This window comes from Pithys albifrons, chromosome 10, assembly GCF_047495875.1.
Source record: "Pithys albifrons albifrons isolate INPA30051 chromosome 10, PitAlb_v1, whole genome shotgun sequence".
NCBI classification, from domain to species: Eukaryota; Metazoa; Chordata; class Aves; order Passeriformes; family Thamnophilidae; genus Pithys; species Pithys albifrons.
Window position 1 is genome coordinate 27,026,197 of NC_092467.1, and position 26,332 is coordinate 27,052,528.

The 26,332-nt window shown below is 40.6% G+C and overlaps 1 protein-coding gene across 5 annotated transcripts in view; it reads left to right on the forward strand.

The window, feature by feature from the left end:
• ELAVL4 (ELAV like RNA binding protein 4) overlaps positions 1–26,332 on the forward strand; it is a 64,446-nt gene that overhangs the window by 32,419 nt on the left and 5,695 nt on the right. For all 5 annotated transcript variants that reach the window (XM_071565251.1, XM_071565250.1, XM_071565253.1 and 2 more), the window contains exons 3-6: positions 12,653–12,756; positions 22,809–22,962; positions 23,346–23,571; positions 24,983–25,021. In XM_071565251.1, the coding sequence (XP_071421352.1) occupies positions 12,653–12,756; positions 22,809–22,962; positions 23,346–23,571; positions 24,983–25,021 (523 nt within the window). The remainder of the gene's footprint in view (positions 1–12,652; positions 12,757–22,808; positions 22,963–23,345; positions 23,572–24,982; positions 25,022–26,332) is intronic.

Consider the following 26,332-nt stretch of genomic DNA (forward strand, 5'->3'; position numbering starts at 1 on the left):
TCCCTCTTGCTGCAGCATTCTAGGACCCACAAAATGAGGCTGCCTTTGTCTTCCCAAGGATTCTGTTGGCTGAATGGAGAGGGTGTTTTGCCTCTCCCTGCTGTGAGGACAATAGGTAGGGCATGAGAAGATAGGACATGTAAGATGGAAGAAGTATTCTCCAGCAGTTCCTTTTTTAGACTCCTCTGTTCTCCTGCTTGCTGTATCTGTGTCACTTCTATTTACCAGTGCATCTTTTTCCCAATTCTTTAAATATTTCCCTGCTCTGGAAGGCACTTCGTCTTAAACAAAAAAAAAAAAAGCCCCAAACATGAACAGCTTGGGAGTTTGACTGATAACATATTTTTCCCTTATGCTTTCTACTGCATTGGAATAGCTGCTCTGTTACCTTGATTTTGTTTGTTGGTAGGATTGTGGTACTGATGTGCTCCAGGTTAGGGATGTTTAGGTACTTTGCTAAACTGGAAACAAAAGGAAAAATGTTTATTTACCTTTTTGTTTGTTTACTGCCTACATGTTTAATGTGGCGAAAAGCCTTTTTGGAGAGTTGTGCATCACAGAACCTGCTCTGCTTTTGGTGCTGGTCAGCCAATAAGAGTGGCTTCTACTCATGACACTGACTCATGGCACTTCAGTGTCATACATGTGGATAACATCATACAGAAGGTGAAATTTTCCACCTTTAAAACAAAAAGATTTTTCAGTCTGGAGAAAATTCTTCAAGGAGCTTATTCATGCTAATATTCTTCTCAACAAAATTAGCAAGAGTTTTAAGTGATAGACATAAGTAGTATGTGCACACAACCAAGTCATAATATTTTCTCTATAGAGCAGTTTTCTTTTTCATTACTTCACTTACCTGCAAGTACCTAAAAGGAATATTACAAATATTTGAAATATACTTAAGTTCCTCCTCTTGTTTTAAAAGTCTTGAAAGTTCTGTCTTAAAGGTGAAACAGGTATGTTAAGAAGACTCCCTGCAGTTTATGCATCATTGGATAGCAAAATTTTTATAGGTAGCACATTTGGCAGCCCAATAAAAGTGGCTTTACCTTTCTCAGCATCTTTCCAGGTGCTGTGTCAAGTAATCTACGTAAATCTAACTATTACAGATTAACCTTCTTAGCTGTCAGGTTGCAGCTTTTATTTATGTTTCTGCTGATCAGATTCGAAGTGCTGCAGTCACAGGTTGTGTTGTTAATATTGAATTTTGTATTCCAGTCTGTAATAAATTACTTTCCTCTGTGCATTGGAAAAACTGGTTAGTAGAGCTCAGAGTTTAATTAGTAGGCTGTTGATGAGACAGAACAGGTATTCCAAGTCATTGTTCCGAATTACTGTGAAATTTGTTGGTATTGTGGTGGCTTTTGTTTTTTGTTGTCTGGCAGAGGCTGAGGTACAAAACCTTAACTATTGCTGAATTAAGTCATTTAATGACAAAATTACCAGGGCTTTCTGAATTTGCAGTCAACCAGGTTTCAGATAGTGCCGCTGCAGTATATTATGTCCTACTTAATATTCTTGTTTTCCAAAATAAACTCTTGTATTTCTCCAATTTTATGTTCCTCTGCTGTTACCTTTAGACTGGAAGAATTACTGCCACTATTGCCACATGAAATGATTCCAGGTTTGAGGATGCACTGGATTTTTGTACCTTGGCTATATCTTTCCTTTCCCAATTCCCCTGTTTGTGTAGTTCTTCTCATTGAGAGAGCGTGTTCTTAGCCTTTTAATAAAAATCTCTCACCCACAAACCAGGTTGAGGGTTACTTTGTTGAGCCACAACTGGCTTTTCACTGTACTCATGCAGTTCTCTGACCCTTTGTGAAATTGGGAACCTTGGTCCATGCACAGGCTTGCTCCTGGTTCTGTCCTCCTGCCTTTCTTCTCCCATCACTCCTCCATTCACTACCATCATGTTCTAGAATAGTGGAGTTTCTCATCAACTTTGACTGTAGCCTGACTTTACTCTTCTTCTTTTTTTCTTTTTCTATGTAAGTTTGGTACATTTGCACCAAAACTGTGTATGGTGCAGTATGGGCTCACTTTGATCCAGACATACCGTCCTTTTGATTGAAGCCTGACCAGTGAAAAATCACTCTTCCATTTGGTTTGCCTTCAGTTTTTGGTCCATTGTTCAGTGTTAAATTTCAGTTACCTTCTGCTTTCATCTAAATTTCAGAAGTGCCAGCATTTGGGATGGTGTGCAGGAGGGAAGATACACCTGCTGTAACAAGGCATGCATCTCTTCTGTGACCTGCTGGTTCATGCAGTTGGAGGGCCTTTTCTCTTTGATTTCAGATCATGTAACTTATTTTTTACCCTCTTTTAATTTCATTTTCTTATGAGTAAGTGTTAAGTAGCACACTTGTAATATATCATCTTCAGTCATAGTCTTTACGTGTTTGAAGTATCTATAGGCTTTTATATCTTCTTTTAGTCACAGTTTAACCAAAAGATATGGTATTTTAGTGTTTTAACACTGGACACTTCTGAGCTTGTATTTTAAGTCACTTTTGAGCCTTAGGTCTTAATTTAAAAACCTGGTGATTGCTGATATTTGCATTCAGTTTGTTGCCTTGCTTGTTTCCAATACAGACGTTTTTTATTAGAGTTGTGTGGTCTTTACCATTCTTTATGTACTTACTACTGGTCCAACAATGCTCTATCCTTTCTCCATAAGGTGGCATCCCCTATTGGGATGAGAAAGGCTTCCTACAACATATTTAATTCCTGATGCAGATTTCTTCCCACACTGCTGCTTACCATTTTGATGTGCTGATGTGTCTTTCAGGTTTTTTCTAGTTCTGTTTATTTCACTTCTTACTGAGTCTTGCTTGAACCTGGCCTGTTTGTTTCTAGTGTCTGCATTCTTGTGTTTAATTCATTTCTTCAGCATTGAATTTACTGTTCAGGATAGACAAGTCATGGCTGTTTCTTGTCCATTCATGCCTGTCCCCAGAACACTGGATTTTTATAGTACAGTCCCTGTTCTGTTCTGGGACAAAGCGGGGAGGAGTGTAGCCTTGCTCTTCTCGGAACAGCTGCTAATTCAGAGGCTCTGTGCTCCTTGAAGGAAGGGGGAGGAGAAGATGAAAAGAAAGGAAGCAAGAGATGTCAACTGAGGGGAGCAAAATCCAAATATTTGTTCAGAAATGGAACTCACTTGTCTTGTGGATGTCAGGAGCTGTAGCTTTTGAAAATGTACTTAATCAGTTGCTTGCAGTAGTATAAACATACCCATACTGGAAATCCACTTTTACATTTAAAGAAACTTGATAAAAGCAAAAAAAACAAAAAAGAAAACAGAGGATAATATATTCTGCAGCATGAAATGTGTGTGTTGTTTACAGGATATCTCCAGCCCAGCACAACTCGCAATGGGCCACTGATAAGGTTCCAGCCTTGGAGTGGGGGAGATGCAGTGTTAGTTCCCTGTTCTGGTGACTGTGTTACTCTGTCCAAGTTCACCCTGGAAATTGTGATGCCTTTCAGTTTCTCTTCTTCATAGTAGGAATGAAAGTCCTTTCCTCAGTGGCGTTTGTGAGGAAAGGTGCGTTTCAGAGATAAAATGCTTCCATGCTATGGTAATGAGAACAGCAGAGGACTCCAGCCAAGTCAGCAACATCTGTCTCACACTGCCACTTAAGCTTTGCATGCAGATTAGTCCATGTCCTCCAGCAAAGCAGTCACACAGCTGACTTGGTTGAATTCTTTGTAGTATGCAGGTAAGAGCAAAGTCTTACTTCAGGTGAGATGCAGAACACCTGCAATGATACAAGTCCTCAAGGAGGCTGTAAGGCGCTACTTTCAGGAGCAGGCATGTCTGGTTTGCTGGTGTGGTCAGGTTTAAAACTGAGAAATGGCGTGTTTTTGAAAGTCCTGTTGCAATTTCTATGACAATAGGGTTTTTGGAAGGATATAGTGGTGCTGGGCAGCATCAGGCTGTGGAAGCAGCATGCTCCATCTTGTTCTCTCTTTTGAGTGGGTATGAGGGGCCATTCTGGAGTGAGAATCATTATTAGTGTCTAATTCTGAGCAATGGCAGCTACTGTCAATTAGTATTTAATTTACATGAGAACTGCCACTGCCTGAGCATCTCTGAAAGTCAGGACATCAAATTACACCATCTTGCATTAAGAGATTTGTCAAAACTACAGAAGAGGACAAAATTTGTGTAATCTCCTCTGGCACTGCCTGGCAAAATCAGGTTTTCTAACTCAATAATGTTGCTTTCTGCGGTGGGCAACTTGCAGATGGGGTTTGGGGAGTCTTGCTTTGTCCTTGAGGTCACAGTGTTCAGGTCCTGATGTGGAGGTCCAGGGGTTGCAGTTACCTCACTAGCACTATCACTTGATTGCCTTAGCTCCATTTATAGGATTTGTTTCACATTTTGGGCAACACTTCTTTTTATTCCCCTTTTAATTTTCAAGGCTTGTTGTCATGGTATCTGGCACTTTCCCATTCAGATATTAAAATTGAGTGAGCGGTGTCTGTATGTCTGGTTCATTTTCCCTCTCTTATCCTCTCCCTGAGGGAGAGTTTTACGTGGGATGTAGCACACTGTTTGCAAGGGCTTCCTTTGGGGGATTTTTTAATCATGTAGCAGCATCTCTGTTGGAGAAGGCCTGGTGCAAAGAAGCCCCTTTCACTTGGACTGGAGTTTATTAAATCCTGTGTGTGTAGAGCTCCCATGAGACCTCACTGTGCAACTCCTGTCTCCCCTCGAGCTCCCCAAAAAAGGTCTGTCTCCTGCATGAATGAGCTTTTGTCTCTGGCATTGCCAGGATTAAGGCAGTGATAGGAATTTTCTCCCTGCAGATACCTGATAGGGAGGGCCCAGCCTTTGTTACTTGGGTGTCAGGACTCTGATGTCCTGAAAGAGGGTTTGCTTGAGGGATTCTTGCCCCATCTGAGCATCTTTGGGTTACCATGTAGTAGCCTTTGCAGGTGCTGTAGCTGTGGAACATGGAGGGATTTTCCCTGAGATTTGGGTTGAGTTTTGCTTTTTCACTTGTTATGAAACTACGAGCATGTTTCTGAGGAGGGGGTCTGTTCTGAGGACATCCAACTGAGTCTGGAACCTGGCTTAACTCTCCAGAATTGTCTTAAGAAGGCCTACTGAACTCAGTTTGCTGCTGGCTGTTTCTAACCAAGGAGAAGTCATGCTGCTTAATTGTAGTTGCACTGTAGCATCACAGTGTATCTGGGGCTCTAGACATATACATGTATTGCATTTAAATACTGCTGTCTTTTCCTAATGTAGAAGTGGGGTCTCCTAAAAAGAACAAATACGGGTGCCCGAAGTACAGTAATTTGAAGGAAGGTTCCCTAAAAACACTTGTACAAAGTCAACTTCCTGCAAGAGGCAATAGACAAGCACTTTTCTTGGATTTTCTTGGAGAAGGCTATGCATTTTTCCCTAAATTCTTGTAAAAGCCAGAGTTATAACATAATAGGGGTATGTTTTCATGCTATTCATGGACAACATGTATTAAATCCTAGTCTGTATGAATATAAGGAGTCTGTATTGTAGATAAGCTATAGACTAAATGGGTGCTGTGATAAAGAGCTACACTAAGCACAGAACAAGTTACCCTTCATAGTTGGATTGCAGTGAATTGTGACAGTGACAGCCTTAGCTTAGTTGTTGGGTCCTGGAAGCACTGCATGCAGGAGGTTCTTCCCTCCTGGTTTGCTTCTCTGAGCCTGCAGTGTGCATTGCTGGGGTGACAGCAGGTGTTTCTCCTTGGTAAAGGGATAGAGGATGAATGAGACTAACATTACTGGTATAAAAAGCATCAGACAAGGAGCGTGTTTTTAACTGGTCTTGTGCTCCCATCTCATTTTCCCTTGATTTGAATCTTCTCTCCATAGCTAACCTCCTTTTTTTAGATGAACAGCTCTATTTGTTGTAGAAACAACAACAAAAATAATGCAGCAGTCAATTCACTTGACCTTCTCGGTACATTTTGAGTGTATCTTCTCAAGGGTATTTATGTAACCTTCTCCAAAAGCCCCTACTTCATACAGCTTTTCATATGAGTTGTAGTCATTCTTTGTCCTCCCAGTAATGTGTTTCAGACACTTCTGAAATGGTTTGGAGGCTCACAGGGTGGTGCTGTGAAATGGGCCTGGCAGCTGGGACAGGACTTGCCTTGAATGCCACCAAGTTTCTGGTTATTCTTGTTCACAGGATAGAAAGCACAGCAAGTCTTTCTCCAATCTCCCTGCCAGCCATCCATAGGTGCTATTTATTAGGAACTTCTCTAGTTTGAGAAGCATGGAGGAAGGTGGAAGAATATGTGCAGGTCTGCTTGGAAGGAGCCACAGGTGGAGAGCAAGTTGCACTCAGCTTTTTCGATAGAGAGAAGCTCCCCCTGCCACAAGTTTCTTCCCTCGATTTCACTGAGGTTGGAGCAGGCAAAAATGGAGCTGGGAGGTTGGAGAATTCGTGATGAGCATTATTTGTGTTTTTGGTCCCAACCCCAGAGTGACTGAAGGCTGTTTAGTGTCTGACGGCTTGTGCCTGGCTAATGCGAGATGAGCTGTCAGACGTGCCCTACTTCTGAGGGGAGGGATTGTGGCAGGAAAGCATCGGCGCTCGCTGGCGTTTGTGCTGTGGCTGTCAGGGAGGCAGCTTTAATTAGGTTTTACATTTGGGCAGGGGACAACAAAACCCACAGTTTAAGGCAGCATAGATTGCTGCTGTCCCATTCTGTGCCTGTTCTCATGAGTGACTGTTTCTAAGTAGGGACCATAGCACCTCAATGCAACATTGCATTTCACAGTTTATTTCCAAATGAAAAGGGATATTTTTAAACATTTCTTTAACCTCTCTGGTCACAGGTGAGCAATTAAAATTTGTGCTCTTCTCTAAGTTGTTATTCAGTATAGTTTCCTTCAATACGAAGGCTTGAGACTTTGAGAAAGGACTTTGCTCCTGCTTTGCTTGTGGCAATGATTGTTCTTCATACAGCTCCTACTACAACCAGCAGGAACAGTGTTATTTGTAGAGCTTCAGAGTAGAAGAGATTATGGGGCACGTAATGCATCTTGCCAAAATCTCCCTGGATTAATTCCTGCTTGAGCAAGAAGAGCATAGCTTTCAGAAATTCAGAAAAATCCAAACACTCAGAATTTCCAGTAATAGAACTGATAAAAGGGTTGGGAGGAACTTAAATTCATGTTACCTTCAATATCAAAAACAAAGCAAATGGCTTCTTCAGGAAACTGCATTAGCTGTCTTGTTTCTATCTGGTTTCACCTACCAAGCAGTGGGAGTTGGGATAAATAACTCTATGGACAGATTGTTATTAAGAAAAAAAAAGAAAATTAATCTGGACTTTAGCTGAATCTGGACTTCGAGTGAGCACTAATGTAGTATTGTTAAAGTTCAGCTTCAAATTTTTATCAGATAGGCAGATTGCCCCCCCATATCTCAGTTGGAAGTTTTTTAGTGTTGTGGCCAATTCTCATGGCCCCATCACCAAGGCACCTGTGTCTCGCATGAAGCACATGCACTGGGGCTGGACAAGGCTCTTTGCCACTGAAGCACAGAGTCAGATCAGAATCGGTGAGGTTTCTTTCCCTTTTTGATTGTGTGTGGCTTTTATGCCAAGAGGAATTGTTTTAAACCCTTCTGTCAGCATTGCAGGCTTGATGTGGCCTCTATCAAGTCTTTCATTTCAGCATTTCTAAAGCATGCCAGTTAACTTGGTTTGTCAAAATATAATCTTTGTGCTATCTAAATGTACATATTTGTGGTTTACTGAGGAGCTTAAATTGCTTTGCATCTTCACTCTGTCCTCTTTGTTCTTACTTTCTCATCCCGTCTTTGTGAACAAGTAGTTTGTGTTTTTTCCACTTACTGGTGGAAATAAACAATTTAGGGCCCAGATGTGTTTCCTTAGATGGACCTGCAGAAATGTCTTTCTGGTGATTTCCTGTGAACAGTTACCAGTTAAAGATCTGTTCACTCTTTAATCCATTTAATGTGTGCCATGTTAATTTTGGTTTAGTCAATTAATAAGCAGTAGCAAATCAAGTGCTTTAGAGAAGACCAATGGCATATCAATGCCATTAAATCAACATTCTTAAAATTTATAGGTCAAACTTGTAATCTCATCAAGAAGGTTGTCAGTTTAGTTTGACAGAATCTATTTTCCATAGACCTAATTTGATTGACATTGATTTTATTACCTCTTACTAATTCTTTATTACTGTAGTCCAGTATTGAATATTCTGTAATTTTGTCTTGCTCAGCATTAGACTGATGGACCAGTAATTACTTGGGTCATCCAGTCCTCCCTTTTTGAATTTCAGTGCAAAGTTGTCTTTCCTCCAGGCTCCTGGAATTTGTTAATCACAAGAGAGCCTTTGGCCCCTTTTTTTGGAATCTCTTCTAGGCAAGTAATCCAGATCATCTCATTTAAACATACATAATTTTAGGAGCTCCTGTTTAGCATCCACCTGGGTTTTTAGTTAGTGCTTCATGTAGCTTCTTCAGGTGTGCATAATGTCTGTTGTCTCTGTACTGTTACTATTAGTATCTGCTGATGAGTCAGAATGCATGTTAAGGGATCTTTTTTTGTGAAATCTAAAAAAAAATTTCTTTGTTATCCCAATCTTTACTAGCCAGATATTTTTTTAATGGTTTTTTGTTTTTCTTATGATATTTCTATTCTACCTTGTTTGTTTCTGTTTTCCCTTTATTTTCTAATTTTAAGTATGGAATTGGCCTAAGCGGACTGGCTTACAAAGGAAATAAAGGAAGATACAGGTCTTTGGCATCACCCTTTTCACAGTTGCAGGTTTTTGGATGTATGGATAAATGTTACAGGGTAAATAGAACGTAATAAAAAGACACATTCTCATACTTTGTTTTAATCCTGGTGAAATTCAGCTCTGAAAATGGAGCTCTCTAAAATGCAAAATATGTACATTATGAGCTTGGGCTTGACATGGCCTGTTTTTCTTAAAACTGTCAAGTCCTTGGTAATTTCTAACCTTGTTACTGCTCTTTTTTAGACTTACTGCTTACCAGATCATAGGAGGTCCACTGTGTCTTCTCTGCAGCTAGAGAAAACACTCAGGAAGAGCAGTGGTAATAGCAATGTAGCAAGGTGTTGTTTTAGGATCATCTAGAAATATCTCTTGCCTGACCTACTGAATCACAGCATGTGATGGACTATTGGATTCCAAATCACAGAAAATATTTACTATTTACGGTGCTGTTCCTGGGAAGTGTAGCATGGGAATGAACTACAGTATCTGTGTGGGATCCCACTGAGAGGTCCAGCTGCTTGCTTTGTGCTGCCAGATTGTGTCCAAAGAAGTGTTACCCTTTTGGAGTACATGCAATAACAGTACATGATGGAGAAAATAGGAAAGTTCATACTGTTTACTGTATTCTGGAACAAATCCTTTTCATTCTTTACTAGGAACAATTTTTAGTTCTTTCACATCTAGAGTCTGTATTTTGTCTGACATAAGGTGTAGTGCTCTTGAGAGGAATTTGAAAACAGTATTTTTAGCTGCATGTATAAATTTTTTCTTGGCTTCTTAGCTGTAAATGCTTAGCACACTAAAACTTTATGATGTTTGCTACAGTCGTAAAGCTTTTTCACAAATTAGCTTTATGTCTAGATTTACTCTTTTTGGTTTTCTGAGAATGGGAGTTGTGTGTCAATCTTGATTTGCATGATATTGTTGGGAGAAATGGATGAAAATACCAAGCAACCAAATAAAATACACCTGAAGTGGAAAGCTCTTAATTGAAAGATTTTTCTCCCTTCAGCTTCACTAACAGTGAGGCATATGGCAGAAAGCAGCAGCAGGAATTTTTGCTGATCAAAAGAACTGCACCAAGATTTCTGAGAGCTGCAAAGGGTGTGGGGTTTGAGTTTTAAAATAAAATGGGGTTTTATTGAATTAACAGAATTTCACTGCTCAAAATGCTGAGTAGACCCATCCGTTTTTTTGTGAGACTATTATATAGCAAATGTAGCAATTAGTATATTGGATATGACTTCCTGAGTAACAGGCCTTAAATCTTCTTACAAGTTTCATATATTTCATGATATTCAGGAGTATATTCACCAGCAAGAAGAAATCATGTTTCTTCAGGCCTTTTCTTCTAAGGAAAATGGTATGACAATGTAATAGTTTTCTTTAAGCCACATTCTGCAGTCCTGCATGCAGACAAGACAGCTTTATTAGTGTTGGGGTATTCATTATCCTTCACCTTGGAGAAAATAGATTTATCTGCTTCCAGTTGGTAGTGGGAATGAGATGATATCTAAATAACTTGAATGTTACTGGAGAACTAAGAGGAAGACAGCGAATGGTTTGGGGAATTCTATTATCCTTTTCATATATTGCCATTATTTCCTTTCCCTGCTGCTAGTGCTGTCTGTGGATTTGCTATCCATGGTCTCTCCCTTGCACAAGTACTAACAGAAGTGAGAATGTTCATAGGAGAGAGAAATAAAAACCACTGTACAGATTGTAGTGGTCAGTCAGTCTGTGTGCCTCAAGAATAACAGTAGCTGGACAAGGGAGCCCGTGGTCAGACTGACATGAATTCCAGGGCGCTGCATTAGCTACTCCCTGCTGTCTGTGTATCTCTGCAGGTCTATAGAGCATCAATAGGGAAAAGAGACAGAAATGCAGGTTACCCAAGTTCTCATCCTTGAGTCTCCCTAAAGCATAAGAGATTTGTTTCTTAGAGAATGGCTTCCTTCTACCTAGGACTGTTTAGAATTAAATGTATTAAGGATTTGATGTATTCAGAGACACACAGTCTAGGAGTGTAAATAGATAGGCAAGAAGAGGAGGCAGGCATGGCAGGGCAAGTATCTTTACAGTATTTCTGCTCTGGGCTTTGTGCTCAGCCAGACTTCAGCTCATTCTTGGTTAATGTCATGTAACTTGGGTAAGAGTATTTTTGTTGAGATTGTTCAGCTCTCCAGGACGAGTGGGTATGTTTTTATCATTTTTTTCTGAAGTTAATTTGATTGGAGGGAATTGCTCCCTGCATGTGTTGTAGGTTAAAAGAGCCATTTCTTATCTTATGCCTGCATGTGGGCATTTCAGGCATGAACTGCAGTGTTTCCATGGATTTTTCAAGTCTTCCATCGCATAGTTATCAGCTTTTAGGGCTTTGATCTGATTTCGTAAGACAGAAGCGCTCACTGTATTTGTGTTACAGCAAACACTGTATTTTTGGTGGCGTCTGACTTTGAGAAACACACAGATGCTTTTTTGTAGTCCAGGAGACAAAGAAACAAAGCTTTGTGCTGGGAGGCAGGATCTGTGCCTCCAGGGGACATCAAGGCACTTGGTGTGCAGCTGCCTCCCCAACCTCCCCTTTCTCCTGGTGAGCAGAAGCTGGGTCGCTGATTGCTGCTCCCATGCATAGAAATCTGCACAAATGCTGTTCTCCTTGGGAGGGATTTTCACATGTTTCCTTTCTCATTGCCTGTGAGCAGAAGCGTTTCAATCCCCTGCACATCAGTGCTGTGGGACAGGTTGTTTTTTGGCTTCCTATGCTCCAGACACACTGAAGGGTGTATGAGAAGGAGCATGGTTGGAATACAGGACTGGAAGCCTGCCTGCTTGGACTCAGTGATTCTTGCAGTGTGATTATCTGTGTATGTTTCTAAGTGCATGTGCTTTAACAAAAAAAAAATTTGCTCTGTTTTCCAAACATGAAAAATAAGTTCAGTAGGAGGCTCAGAGGAAGGGATCTGGAAGCGGCTGTCTGTCATGTTGCATTTATAGAATTGATGCCACAAAGCTGCTACTCGGGAATCGGAGCAGGTTCAGCCCTCTGCAGACCCCCAGTTTTGTCTGTGTGTGCAGGATAGCTGCAGTGCTGACAGGACAGCCTCTCCAGCTCGGTGTCACTCACCCCAGTTATTAACCAGGTCTCTTTCCACTACAAACACAGATCTCACTAGTAAAACAGAAGCTGTTGAAATGATGTTGGCTGCTAAAGTGGGCTCCTGCCATCCCATGTGCAGCAGCAGTTGTTGTACTGTTTGGGTTTGCTGTCATCTCTAATACTGGGAGGGGAGCTTTAATGTGGTCCCTGACCCTGCTGCAATTTGGGCTGTCCTTTTTCCTCTTTACTGGCTGCTCACTGAGCAGTAAAATGAGAGGTAAAGGTGGTGTCTGTTCTCAGTCAGCTCCTTCAAGATTAGTGTAAAAATGCTGTTTCTTAATTTTAAACACTTACAAACCTGTTTATAAACAGTAGCAAGATTATGCCTGTGTGCTCATCATTTTTAAGAGGCAGCTTCCTTTCTGGCAGGTCAGCCAGTTACATTTATTAGGAACAAAAACTATTACACAATCCTGTTGCTGTCGAGCCTCATACCTGCTTTTCATTGAGTTCCTGGGGAAGGCAGAGTAGGGGGGTTGCTGCTTCCCGTTCTTAAAGTAGGATCTTCAGAGCCACAATTTAAAGTTCTGTTGCCTTCTGCCGTATTCAGGAGATAACAAAATGGTGAAGAACAGCATAGAGACCATAAGGGAAAGCAAGGATGAAGTGAACAGTGTAAGAAAATTGTGTTCCCACTCCTGGAAGTTGCTCACTGTGCTGAAAATTACTGAGTCCTTTTTTTCTTTCTTTCCTGTCTTTCAACAGGGCAGAGTTTAGGGTATGGATTCGTTAACTACATTGATCCAAAGGATGCAGAGAAAGCCATTAACACTTTAAATGGACTCAGACTCCAGACCAAAACCATAAAGGTAAGACAATACAAAATGCCTTCTGCGTAATTCAGGAAAGGGAGGAAGTAGTTGAAATAGTTTGTGGCAATTTCATCACTATTTTATTCTCTGTGGTGAGAGGGCTAACAGCTCCTCCTTGGAACAATGGGAGGACTCAAAAATCCTTCTTCTCCAAAATTGCTGCTGCTATTAAAGGGAGGGGAAAGTAACAGGAAGTTCTGCAAAGCATGACAGGCTTAAATAAAACAGCCAGAGTGATACCATTAGCCAATAAAAAGGTGAAGTATGTGACAGTGTATTCATAAGTTACATGTTTTCTCATGTTTTAATGGGATATACCTTTACATTGAGCTCTTTTAGTGATGCTGCTATCATAGTCAGGTGTTAAAAGTATGTTTCTCTCAAGTTAGAATGTCATTCTCAAAAAATAATTTTTATCCTCAGTTTCTACATCCTTAATTTGATTTATTCTTTTAAAAGCTGGAAGCTTCCCACTAAAGTCTCTTATTTCATTGTTGTAATAGGCCATTAGTTATTCAATGACCTTCTTTAGTGGTCTCACAAGAAAAGCAAGCGTCTACACTGTCACAGTTTTTGCTGCATGGCTGATAAAGCTATTCTGAAACAGCTTATAAAAGATTTCTATATCCCAAATTCTGACAAATAATACAGCTTAAGGGATGTGAATCAAAAAATTGAAGGGGAACAAACAGCAGATCAGATTCAAATTATCTGAAACTGCTTTGATCATATTTGAATGCTAGCTTTTGATTTGCACCATTTTCTTAATTTTTCTTCTGTACTTAATTTGTATTTCAAAGCCAAAAATGTTAAAGAATATAAAAATAGAATTTTTACTTCAGTGAATATTGATACCAGCAGCATCAGTGATTTCACATCTTGCAGAAAACATAGTGTGGTCAATACTTTATTGGTATGTACCCATTCTCGCTGAAGGTTGTGATTTGGACAAAGTGATATTTTCTAAAGCAGAAATACTGGTTGGATTCCAGTGTCTTTCTAAGGATTGCTTCAAGCAAGTTTTTTCCCCTGATCTGTTTGATCAGTGAAGAGCAGAAGTCCTGGGCTGAGGATTATGAAAGAGGAGTAACTGCACAGATTACATAGGGAAAGCTACTTCCAAACTGCCCCTAAACCATCCAGGTTCCATCCAGCAGATATGTATGTGGGCCATATATCAAAATGCTCACAGCATGGTTTTGTAGAGTTAATAGAAAAACTTTCAGGAATACATAAGGCAAGGCAGCAAAATCTACCATCTTATCAACTGCTGCAGGTGGAACTGCAGGCTTGGACTCAGCAGTTTCCACCCACAGTGAAAAGTTGCTCTCCAAATTGCTTTTAAAGGCACATTATCAGGAAAAATGTTTTGAAAATACCTTATTTAAAACTCAGTAGAACTTGAAAAATCTAGATCGGTTTTTAATGCAGCACATGTATTTTTGAACATTATTAAGCCTTAGCAAAGGGGTCTACGTTTATTATCCCTAAGTACTCGTGTTGCTTTACCTCTGTTTATTTTGTGAACCAGAGCAATGCAATTGCATTTCTAATATTACAGGGTTATAAACACAAGCTACAAAAAGGCCTCGAGAAACTCCAACCCACACCAATTATTATACATTTTTCACGTGGAAAATTAGACCATTTTGCCTTACCTTTTTCATCATCTTCAGTAAAATTTTTATCTGAGAACTTCCCATGCAAAAACTGTCATGTTATTTCTTTTATAAATTCAGTACAGATTTTGGAAATTCATGGGTTTATTTAATTTGATTTTTTTCATGCTTTTTAACAGCTAAATAGACTTTTATGGAATACAGGACATTTTGTTGAGCTCTTGAAAGCTGTTAAAATTTAATAATAAGCAAAGAGATTGACCTAACCTTACATGTGCAGGAGCTGCATAAGTTTCTTAGTGACTGGGAAGATGTGTAGGGCTGGGTTTTGTTGGGTTTTTTTGTTCGTGTTTTTTTGGTTTGTTTTTAATAAAATTGGTTTTATGCAGTTTTCTAAAACCAGCCCAAGGGAGCCTTCTATTCTAACAGCCAAGCTTTGACCACAAGGACGTCTAACCAGCAGTTCCCAACCCATTTTTCATTGCAGAATTGGATGTTGTGATTACATTACCTTACCCCCTTGGTTTTTTTGTATTTTTAATTATGCTTTGCTTCTCAAAATCCTAATAGATCAGGTCCGCTTCCCTGGTGCTGTATGATGGAGAAGGAGGTTTCCCAGTGTTCATGCTGAGTGGTAAATCATGTGTTTACTGCTGCCAGCAGCACCTGTGTCACTGGAGACATCCCTGCTTTCCAAAGGCTTGCGAGGCAATGAGAAACCACTCGCCACTGCTGAAGCCTCCTCGCTTGCCACATGCCACTTTCCATCATCTCACTGACATTCATTGTAAAGTTGAAGTATTTTAATTTGTGGAATTACTGTATTTAATCATCAGACCAGATTATTTTAGCTGTAGGTGCCCTTTACAGTTACTAAAAATGTACTGTTGATGCATTTAAAAAGCCTGTCTCGAAAGAACATCTAGAAAGGAATTTGGTGGCATATACTTTTGTTAGCTAAAAAATACTTAATAGTAGAATAACATCAAGCTGGAAAAGTACTGAGCATTATTTTATTCTGCTTTCTTCATTAATGTGTTTGGGTTTTATGCCCCAGGATGAATCTGTAGATGTCCCGTTGGTGGATGGGCTGTACCTTGGCCCCTGCCCATGTATGTTGGGTAGCACAGCCCTGCAGGTAGCATTTCTCTGGCTGCCTTTTGGAAGCTGTTTTGGCGGAAAGAAGGTTGAAATTATCAATAATCTGTCCAAGTCCTTTTACACTAGCTGATCACTTGTGCTTATCAAGGTCACCATGGTCCTGCTGGCTGTGGCCCATCTCTTTGCTCAGTCATGAGCTCTGCTGTTCTTGCACCTACACAGAACATGAGCTGGCTCTGGGGGGTTGGATTTGCACTTATTTTTTGACCCCACAAGGCTTAATTCCTGTTTTAAAATAATGTATTTTTTGAATGTAGCCCCTAATGCTGTCCTTTTCACTTCTGTAACATTTTTGTGGCAGCTTAATGTTCTCTCTCTCCTCATAGCTTGCAAAACAGCCATGCAGTCATCAGGAGGAACTGGCTTTATAGCAGGATCAGCAGAACAGCCAGGCAGTCAGCTCTGATGTGTGGACTAAAATAACTGAAAAAAACGTTCTTTTTATTCTTTCATTGTTATGATAAATAATCCCTTTTCACTGTAGCAGCTAAAATATTTACGTGCATTTTATTTAAGTCAACGATGCCCTTTCAAGTCAAAGTGGAGAGGTGACGATTTACAGAATATCTGTTTGGGGAAAGCATTGGAGGAAGTGTTATGTTTTTGGTGGTAATAGGTTATACATGTTATGTTCCTCCTCAGCTTATATAGTGCATATTTGATTCACGCCATTTTGTAGCAGCATCCTTCTCTTGTGAAGGAGAAAGGCTTCACTTTATTTTTTACAGCTAAAGCTTGACATAATTCTACAAAACAGCTTAGAATAAGGGAAAATACAGTGTGTGTTGAAATAAATATATATTCCAGAAATTGAATCTATTTTTAGAAATTAAATTTGCCCATCCATAAAAGCATATGAAAGGTCACTGCTGCTGTTGAAGATTGCCTGGCAATTCAGTTGCATCAAATATCAGAAGGAAAATAAGATGTGTGATGCATGGGGTTACAGATTGTTTAAACTGCTGCTTTGCCCTGGAAAAAGGACGTCTTAAAGGATGCGAAAGAACTTTTACAATTTACGTGGGGATTCAGGTGACCTGGCTTCGTTGGAACAAGGGCAGAACAGAGCTTTGAAAGGAAGTTTGAAATCAAAAGAGAGCCAGTTACCCCCTGAAGTCTTGTGTCCCCTCTCCTTCCTTTTCTGTGTTGCCTGTGAAATAGGTTTGCTGCTTCCTTCTCTCAGGAGCAGGTACATGATGTGACACTGCTGGAGCAAAGGGAGATGTCTCATATGAGGGGAGAAGGAATCTGGGTTCTCTAAGCCCTTGATAACATCCAGTTTTTAAATCCATCAAATCTATCATATGATAAAATACTAAACTGCTAATATCATTCCTTTGTAGTCAGAAGCTTTTTCTAGTTATTTTAATTTTCAGTTAAATGACAAAATTACATGGAATTCTTTTTCTGCTTTACTCTCCTGTTTTGATCAATTGGTCTAGATTGTCCTAGTTTAAAATACAGTGTGTAAGGCTGTGGGAGAAAGTAATCCTGTGTTTTTTGAAAATCAAGTAGCAATATTACTGCTCAAAGATCTTCCTATTTATCTTGGTTTCTCTGGCATTTTTCAAAATGCCAGCTATTTCCACAAAACTCGGGCTCTAAATCTGTCCATGTTAATTCTTGTAATTGTCCACAAAACTACAAACCATCCTGTCACTGTAGGGAACCAAGTAACAGCAGCCTCAGACTTCTCTGTCCTACAAAGTCATTTGTCAAAAAGATTGCCTTCCAGCCGTGCTCAGCAGAGAAGGAGGTGCGGGAAGCACAAGGCAGAGGAGGAGGAAGCAGCAGCAGGGACCGATGGGGAAGAGCTGCATCTTGTGCATCCCATCCCAAACTGCTTGGGAGGTAGGGGGAGAGTGAAACACAACAGTTTAGGTTGCAGCCAGAAAATGCTGGATTGTTGGTAATGATGGTACCAGAGCTCTGGGGCTGAGTGCCCCTTGTGCAGTACTCTGCCAAAATCCTGCATTTTTCAGCCATATTCTTCTGTAGCCGCCCTGGGGGTCACCTGCCACCAAGGCTGCCAGGCACTACCTGCGGCCTCTTATCCCATGGGAGAAATGGGATGTTGTGCAAGACCGGGTGGTAAGGAGAAGGTGTGCAGAGAACTCTGGGCAAGGCACAGGGAGGCTCAGATTCCCTGCAAGGAAGAGAGGGTACGTTGGGGGTTTGCAAGATACTTGGGAGTAGCTGAGCATATTGGGCTGCGGCAGGGAGGGATTTGGATTTTCAAGTGTCTGGGCTGTCGCATTGGGCCCCCTTTTTTTCCTTCTCTGAAAATTCACGTTACAGGCACTTGCAAGCTGCAGATTTGGTATGTAGCTCTTCTGTAGTTCCTTTTAAAATTAAGGTAATTGCTTGTTCTGTTTTATGGTAGCTCAGTTAGTCAGGGGTCATCTGCTGTGGCTGCTGCACCCTGGGACCAAGCCTTGGACAAGAAACTTGAAAGGTGCCACAAACATGGAAAGCCTCAGTCAAGTTTACTCTGGTTTTGCTCTGTAGGAATCTGTCTCCATAACACTTTGGACTTTGTAGTGCTTATTCACAAACCCTCAATCACCTGTTGTGTCCCTAATGATGCTGCTGCTCAAAGGACCTTTCAGTGCTGTGTTTGAAGGTTCAGCTTTGGCACTGCTGCTTTCAGCAGACACCAAAGAGCCTTTACCTCTTAATTTTGTGCATCTTCTCTTAATGATAGTTCCTGTTTTAACTGCTTCACTTTCGCAAGTGAGTCCTTTTCATTCCACAGAGCCAGAGCAATTACTTCTCTTAGCCTTGCTCTTGATACAGCCAGAGTGCTTCTAGTTTATCTTCTATTGATGTTTTTCCTGAAATGATGGGATAGACTATTTTACCTGCAATCACAATTAATCCTGGTAAAATGGCATTGAATTGCTCAACAGTAAAGTGCATCGTCACTGCCCTGCATCCCCCAGCCAAGGGCTTAGGGAAGAGAGAGGACAAAGCAGTGCACGCATCAGATGTGAAAGTATTCCAGATCCTGGTCTCCAGCCTCTGAACCAGAGGGCTTTTGTTTATGTTTGTTCTGACAAAGTGCTTAGCTTTCACATGAGAGTTTCTCAAATCTGTTTTGCACAAAATTAGGACACAGATGAGGGTCTGGAAGTGGCTGTGGGCAAGTGTCTCTTTCTGCCATAGCCTGTTTGCTGGCATTAAGCAGATTTTACTTCTGGTTCTGTATCTGCATGAAACAAATGTGTGAAGCTCTTTGAGCAGTTACGTTAAAGCACTTCCAGTGTGTACCAGTGGGAAGAGGCAACTTAGGGAAGGATTGTCCCCATTCTACACTGGACCTCAGGCAGAATAAAGCCAAGTGACTCACCCCAAAAGTCATACAAGAAATCCTGTATCTCGGAGCATGTCACAGAAAGACGCAAAGCAAAGTCTCTGAATTAAGGTCCCCAAGAAGTCTGTATTTTTGAACATTACTGAGACTTTCTTGGAACCTGCCCAGGGAGTCATTTAACACCAACTGCACCTTACCTGCTTGTGGCTGGAGAGGTGCCCCAGGAATTGCAGGTGCCCTGGGTCAGTGATTTGGTGGCCTGTGGATACGTGTGCTGCCATGATTCGAGGCTCCTGGTTAGTCTCATGTTCCCCAGGTGTGAGTGATGGTAGATGCAGAGCAAGACACACATCTTCAGAAAAGGTTGGCATTTGGAAGATGGGGAGCTGCTTGGTTGCTGCTTGATGTTGTGTCCTGCACGGGGTGGCTCTGCTGATTAGAGTACATTGTTCCAGAAAGGACCATGTGCTTTCTCTTTGGAGCAGACTGGAGTTAAATTTTGCAAGGAGGCTTCTAGAAAGGGACTTGATGTTTGAGAAGTCCAGGAGTAGCATGCAAGCTGAAGGGCTTCTGTTGTGGTGAGCAGCAGCGAAGTGGTTAAGCATCACTGTTTCAGTGGCTGCTGTTACATGTTCTGTAAGACAAATGGGATGCGTTCATGCCTCTGGGTGCCTTTGCTGTGGGCTCTGGCTCGGAAAGGCCAGACAGCTTCAATTTACGTTCTGAGGAGTCTTGAGGTTAGAAATTCTTCAAAAAGTTTTTTATGTGGGAAAATGGTAGGAAATCAATAGGGAAGATAATTACTTGAACTCGGAGATATTTTCTGTGCAACTGAACAAAAATGTGCTTTACCATGGAAGATATGAAATGCTGGACCTTCTGACACTGCAGTAGTGTTTGGAGACAGTGGTGCAGACTCTGGAGATGGCTGTTTGTACTGAAGAGAAGTCCTTACACAGGCTAATGCTCAATGTCAGAGGAGAAATGTCCTAGTAAATGTTTTTCACAGTTAGTATGTATGTATTTATAGAAACCAACATCTGAGGCCAGCAAGCCATAAAATGAATTGTACAATATTTTATTATCTTCCTTGCAAATTGGACCGCAGAACTCCAAAATGATCTTATGCAGTGAAATGCAACACCATCCTTCGACCTTCAACTGTCATACAAGCAGACAAACATTTTAATGCTGAGAAATGCCTGGGTCAAGCAGCAGTTTGGTGTTCTCCAGCTCATTATTTGAATTCTTTATGGTGGCTAGGATTCTATATTCTTTTCTTTTTCAACACGCTGTTTTGTTACAGGGTGCTAACACTGCCGTGAGCCAAAAGGAAAAAAAAACATTCCTAAGTGTGAATATAAAGAATTAATGCAGCATCCTCACACAGTGCTTTGCAGCTTTCTGTGATAAAATGGGAGCTGGTTTTTGCTCCCATTTTAACTTGCACAGCATAAGGAGCTTCTGGTGTGATGGAGGGTCAGGGTGGGTGATTTCTTCCTTTGATAGCTAACACATGGGAAGACATCCCATCCTCAGCACTAACTGAATAATAGCTTGAAAGCAGGATGGCACGCTCTAACCGATCGATTTGTCATTGGCTGACCTGAGAGGGAAGATGAAAAAGATTCAAAAGCAGATAAATAATTGACATTACTAGCCTTGAGTCCATTCAGCTCGCAACCTTTTCTCCTTGATATTAAAGACGGCTGAGTTGCTTTTGGCAGCTTCTTTCTTTGGCTCAGGCTCCCCTGCAGCCTGAATGTTTGATTGCAGAAAGAAATGAAAACTAGACCTGAGCGGTGATAGGTGTTCACATGGAGGGCTTGGGAGTGTGTGCAGCCTCTCTTTCCCCTGCCTGTCTTCAAGGCCCACAAGAGCAGGGCATTTTCTGTGAGTTAGAAGTGTATGTGTGTGTATATATATATATATAAAAATGTCAGGCACTCGGTGCTCTGTGAAGTAGTGTTTTTTTGCATATCCCAGTACTTTTCATCCTCCCTGTAATGTGGCATTTGGTTAATGAATGTGCCAGAGTGAGAAACCCAAAGGAAACCCTTGGCTGTTTTCCCAGGAACTTTAATAATTTCGCTGTTCTCAGTTTTGAGGAATAGGTAAGGTCCCTACCCCGACTCCAGGGAGGCTCCAAGTATTTTTTAAACTGTTAATCCAAAGCAGGTTAAAATGTAGGTGCCTGAGCCTTTACAGTAGTCTCTCAAGGTAAGGCATTTGCAGAGTGGGGAGGGAGAGTCTGCTTTTCCAAATGCCCCAGCATGGGATATAAATGGGAAGCAACCAACATGAGATCACTAACCAAGCTGTAAGTGAGGTTATCCCTGGTGTTCCCAAAGACCTGGTTTGAGCTTTGTTACATAAAAGCCAAGCAGTGCCCTGTGTGTTCTGGTTCCTGGCATGTCAGATGGGTGTTCAGGAAAGGAATTAAGTGATGGAAATGCTGCACCCCATCAGGAGCTAAAGGGCTGTGAGGGCCTGAATCGCTGAGGCACAAAATAGTTTCCACCACGATATCCTTCTCCCTTTCAGTACTGATGGTTCTCTACTCCTTCTGTCTGCTTGTGCCTTTGTGCTGTGTGCCTGAGCTTGCCTCCATCAATGCAAATGCTTTATTGAACCTCTTTTTCACATTTCTTTCCCTAAATTTTTCCACCCCCTCTCTCCAGCCTTCTCTGTAAATGTTAGATTTAAAAGGTTAGGTACAAACATGTAAGTTATAAAGAAACTGCCAAAGAAACCTTAAAATCTAAAATTTTTAGTTTGTCTGCTATTATGCAGAGAAGATTGTGGAAGAAAATATTAGTCATTAACATAATTTTCTGTGTTGAGTCAACATCTATTTTTAGGTGTGGAGCACATAAAGACAACTCTTTGACACATAAAACACATAGACATCCATTTGACATCATTTGTGTTCAGACTGAGGCTCAGGAACAGGGGAAGACAGTTGCTGAATGTATTGTATTCATGATGGGAACCTCCCCATACTTCCTTCCGAGACACATTTTAAGACATAATGCAGGAGTGTACTGATCTGTTTATATTGAAAGAAATCAAAAAGAAGTGCAGAATATTCAGGTTTGGTTCCAATGCTATTTCAGATGTGCTGCAAAGTAATTCATGATCTGTGCTGAATACTTGCCATTAGGCTTCAGCCAGGAAGTGTTTTTATGATGTTAAATGTGTGTATTCTAAATGTACATATTTTAAAAGTGCAGAAGGCTTTTTATGCATGTATTATAATTATAAATCTGATTCATAGGTAGAAGAGCAGTTAAGAGTCTTGATTTAGTAATTTTCCAGCAGCATACATGCAGTGCCACAGCTAGATTTTCTTGCTTGCTTGGTCATAATATTTTATGGTCTGGTTCTGGGCTTATAGTGCAAGGAAACTTCTCATGATAAATTGCAGATAGGACAATGAGTGTCAGTATACAGCTCCCTGAGCAGATGTTCATTTAGTCTAATTTCACCAGTACTTTACTGTTCATCCAGAACAGATCTTGCCAGCTCAGGATGCAAACACAAAGAGAGAGAGCACAAAAGATCACTCTGCAAATAACCTGATCTGTTTCAGACACTTGGAGGGGGAAAAAGAAAAGCATGCTGGAACTCCAGAGTGCGAGGTTGGCTACAGAAAATCATCCATACACCCACACCCGTGGGGGTAAATTTACAAAGCCATGCGTGGGAAGTTGCACATTAATCTACCTCTGAACAATAGTTATTTTATGATTGCACTTAAAGAACCCTTGTGTCTCTTTCTAAGGTCTCTGTAGTTCTTCCTTTGTTCTTCCAGCCTCTCCTGCCTTTGTTGGTTTTGCAGAACAGGTAATGTCTGAACTCCAGGGTTATTACTTGTAAAAGAGCAGAAAATTTTCTGTCTAAAATGCCAAGGGTGGCTCTAACTCACTAACACAGCTTTCCTTTTCTCTCCCTAGGTGTCATATGCCCGTCCAAGTTCAGCATCCATCAGAGATGCGAACTTGTATGTCAGCGGCCTTCCCAAAACCATGACCCAGAAAGAATTAGAGCAGTTATTCTCACAATATGGGCGCATCATCACCTCACGGATTCTGGTTGATCAAGTCACAGGTTAAAAGAAAACTTTTCTCGATACATGCATGTTTTTCTGGAAGTGACAAAGCTGTAAATGCTTGCTGGCAGCTGGGTTTTATGACAATGACTTCTAGTGTAAAATGCAGTACCTGGTTCTTCACAAACATAACTGGAGGTATAACTGTTGCCTCTCTAGTGAGGGAATCTCAAAATGCAGAATGTATTTTACTTAAAATCATTGTTAAATATGGTAGGGTGTGATTTTGGAGATTACAGATTGGGAAGAGGATTTTTCTTTATAGGAGTTGCCTTAATTTGCAAACCATGCATTTTGTGAAGTCAAAACCACCACTCAGTTTGTTACATAGATGAGCCTGTTCCTGCAAATACTCATCTCGTCATGTGTTGTTATTTCGCAGGGGTTTCTCGAGGTGTGGGATTTATCCGTTTTGATAAGAGAATAGAGGCAGAAGAAGCCATAAAGGGACTAAATGGCCAGAAGCCTAGTGGTGCTACAGAACCAATTACTGTGAAGTTTGCCAATAACCCCAGCCAGAAAACAAGCCAGGCACTCCTTTCACAGCTGTATCAGTCTCCCAACAGACGCTACCCTGGACCACTTCACCACCAGGCTCAGAGATTCAGGTAATTACCTGGAAAAGGACTGAAGTTCCACCAGCGGTGACAATGTGGGGCAGGTGCTGTGCAGGAAAATATGCTTTAGTTGCGTAGGCTGACCTGATTTTCTTCATAAAATTAAATATTCTTTCCTGGAGAATGAGAAGGAAAATCTGCTGACAGCAGTAGTCATGTTGTATTTACTAAAACAGCTGAAGTACTGTACAATCAGATCTCATGAAGGCTCTTAGAAAAATGGAGGACAGAATAGAGTTACACAGATAATCAAATGAGCAGTGACTATCCTGTTCTTTCGGTTTTGGTAATGCTTTTATTTTCTGCTATATTACTACAGTTTTGATGCAGCTTAGACTTTGATGTTAATGACAGTGGATTGGTAGCAGGAAAAAAGCTGAGTCTGTTCCAGTCAGCAGCAGTATCATTAAATTTATTAGCCTGAGATATCTGCTCTTAGTATAAAGAGACCTTCTATTAGTCTTTAGTGTGATTCTTCAGCTGCTTTTGGGGATGTTTTATGCTTTGCATTCAGAATATACTGTTTCCATCTGATGCATAAGCCAGAGTTAGCAATCCATGATGTTCCCATTACTTTTATACTTAATAGTTTTCAGACAACCTAGCTTTCAAATCAAAAGTCTGCGTTCAAAAAAGAAAATTTGAACATATTTGCATAACTGAGTTGCATACTGGCTTTAGAAAATTATTCAAAAGTAATTTTAGTTTGTCAGTGATGAAAAGTGCTAATGAATTAAAGATCATAAAAAGTCAAAGTCACTGGATACATTAAATTTACACTTGTTTTTGTGTCTTTGGCACGCAGCTGTGTCCATTGAGGCTATCACTGAATCACCATTGCATGGATAGAAGGACTTTATTGTGCTTGCCATGGGAAGCAGATGATTATATTCTGCAAAATTTGGTGGTCATTTAGATTGACATATCATGAAGGATTAATACTAAATATATGTAATAAAACAGGGAGCATGTATTATAATAAAACAATTAGGGTCAAGAATTTTTCCAAGTCTGGCAGTTTTAGACTCAACATTTTATTTCCAAGTTAACTATAAATATAAGGTAAGCACTTGAATTACTTGCAAAAATTTCATACTAATATTGTTTTTTAAAAAAAGACAAATCCTAAGGGGATTTTTTTAAAAACCAAACTCTGGAGATTGTTTTCTTTCTCTAAGACTGTAGACAAGTTAAAAAAAAAAAGGCTTTTAAATGCTGTGGTGGAAATTTAAGCACAACCTCAGATTTAACAAAGCAGGCCGGGAGTTGTTAGGCTCCTTAGATGTGTGGGAAACTTGTTGAACGTTTCTTCTTTGAAAATGGAACGCTATTAATAATAGTTCCATTGAGCGATCTTGCCATCTGTGAGACATTAACCCAAAGACCCTCCTTCTCTTTTCAGGCTGGACAATTTGCTTAATATGGCCTATGGCGTAAAGAGGTAATTAGAATTCCACAGATTGCCAGATGTCCGTGTTGGCACAGATTGGTGCTACAATTTATTTTTTTTTTAATTCACTAACTTTATTTTTTTTATTCCTTCTTTTCTTCCACCAGCATGTCAAATTCTTTTTAAGTTTGGACTTCAGTTGGTTTTGTTCCTTTAAAGGCCTCACGCACAAGTTCTGTGGGGCTTTTCAACCTTTTCTTTTATTTACAGGTGGGCTTCTCACATGATTTAGGTGCAACAGCTACAAGCATTCAAACTGCAGTCACCTCTGCTAAATGGTGCTTTTTCCAATCAAAATTACTAACTTGAGATTTTAAAAAATCCCTGATAATTGAAAACTGAAGTCAAAATCAGAATTAGGCTGCTGTCTTAATCTCACAGTCAAGACCACCTTTTGTCCCACATCTGGCATCATAAGTTTGACTTGAAAATACAGCTGTGTGCACCTCAATCAGCCTGAAGTTTCTTTTGTTACAGGTTTAATACTTTGAATTTTTTTGGGGTCCTTGAAATTTTTTTTTGTTGTTTAAAATAGCTGTGTGTTTGTATGTGCACGCATGTGTGAAAGCTCAGCTGGTTTGTAAACATTTATGCTGTTTTATAAGTATGTTTAATCTGATAGCTAAACTGAGTTGTGTTGTTAGTGTTTCTTCTAATGGCACAAATCAACGTGAGCAACCCTTACAGCAAAATAAAGGTGTAGTCTTATTCCTGATGTTACCATAAGATGTCCAGCCATCCCCCACAATTAAGATGAGAAAATACTACTTAATCTTCTGAAATGGTCTACTCACCACACTTGAAAATTCTTTGAGCTTTTATTTGAGGCTCACCCTGTAAAAAGGTTATGGTAAGTATATCTTTACACTAGCTGGTAGTAGACAGCAACGTGGGTTTTAACTCCTGCCACGGTAGCCATGGTACAGTTGTCAAATCTTGAGAGTACTTACAAAAGCAATAGTCAAAACAGAGCACCACTGCTGGTGTTCATTTGTGAATTTGTTACATCTGCAATGTCCTTAGTGGTGATGGGGATATGGTGAGTCAGAACTTAGCACCTGATTTTATCACACACCGCTTCTGTGTTCTCCTCCTTTGTTCCTTGATACATTGTCAAAAACATGGTACAACTCTTGGCCTCTGCTGTCTCTCAGGTACAAGTCAGTGTCAGGAGGATGGGTTTGTTCTGGGAGGAATCTCTGGGTTTTTGCTGCTGCTGCTTCCCCGGAATTGCACTGGCAATGGCACTGGTGTGTGGTGCAGGGCAAACAGGGCTTAGACTGAACCCCAGTGAGGGGTTTG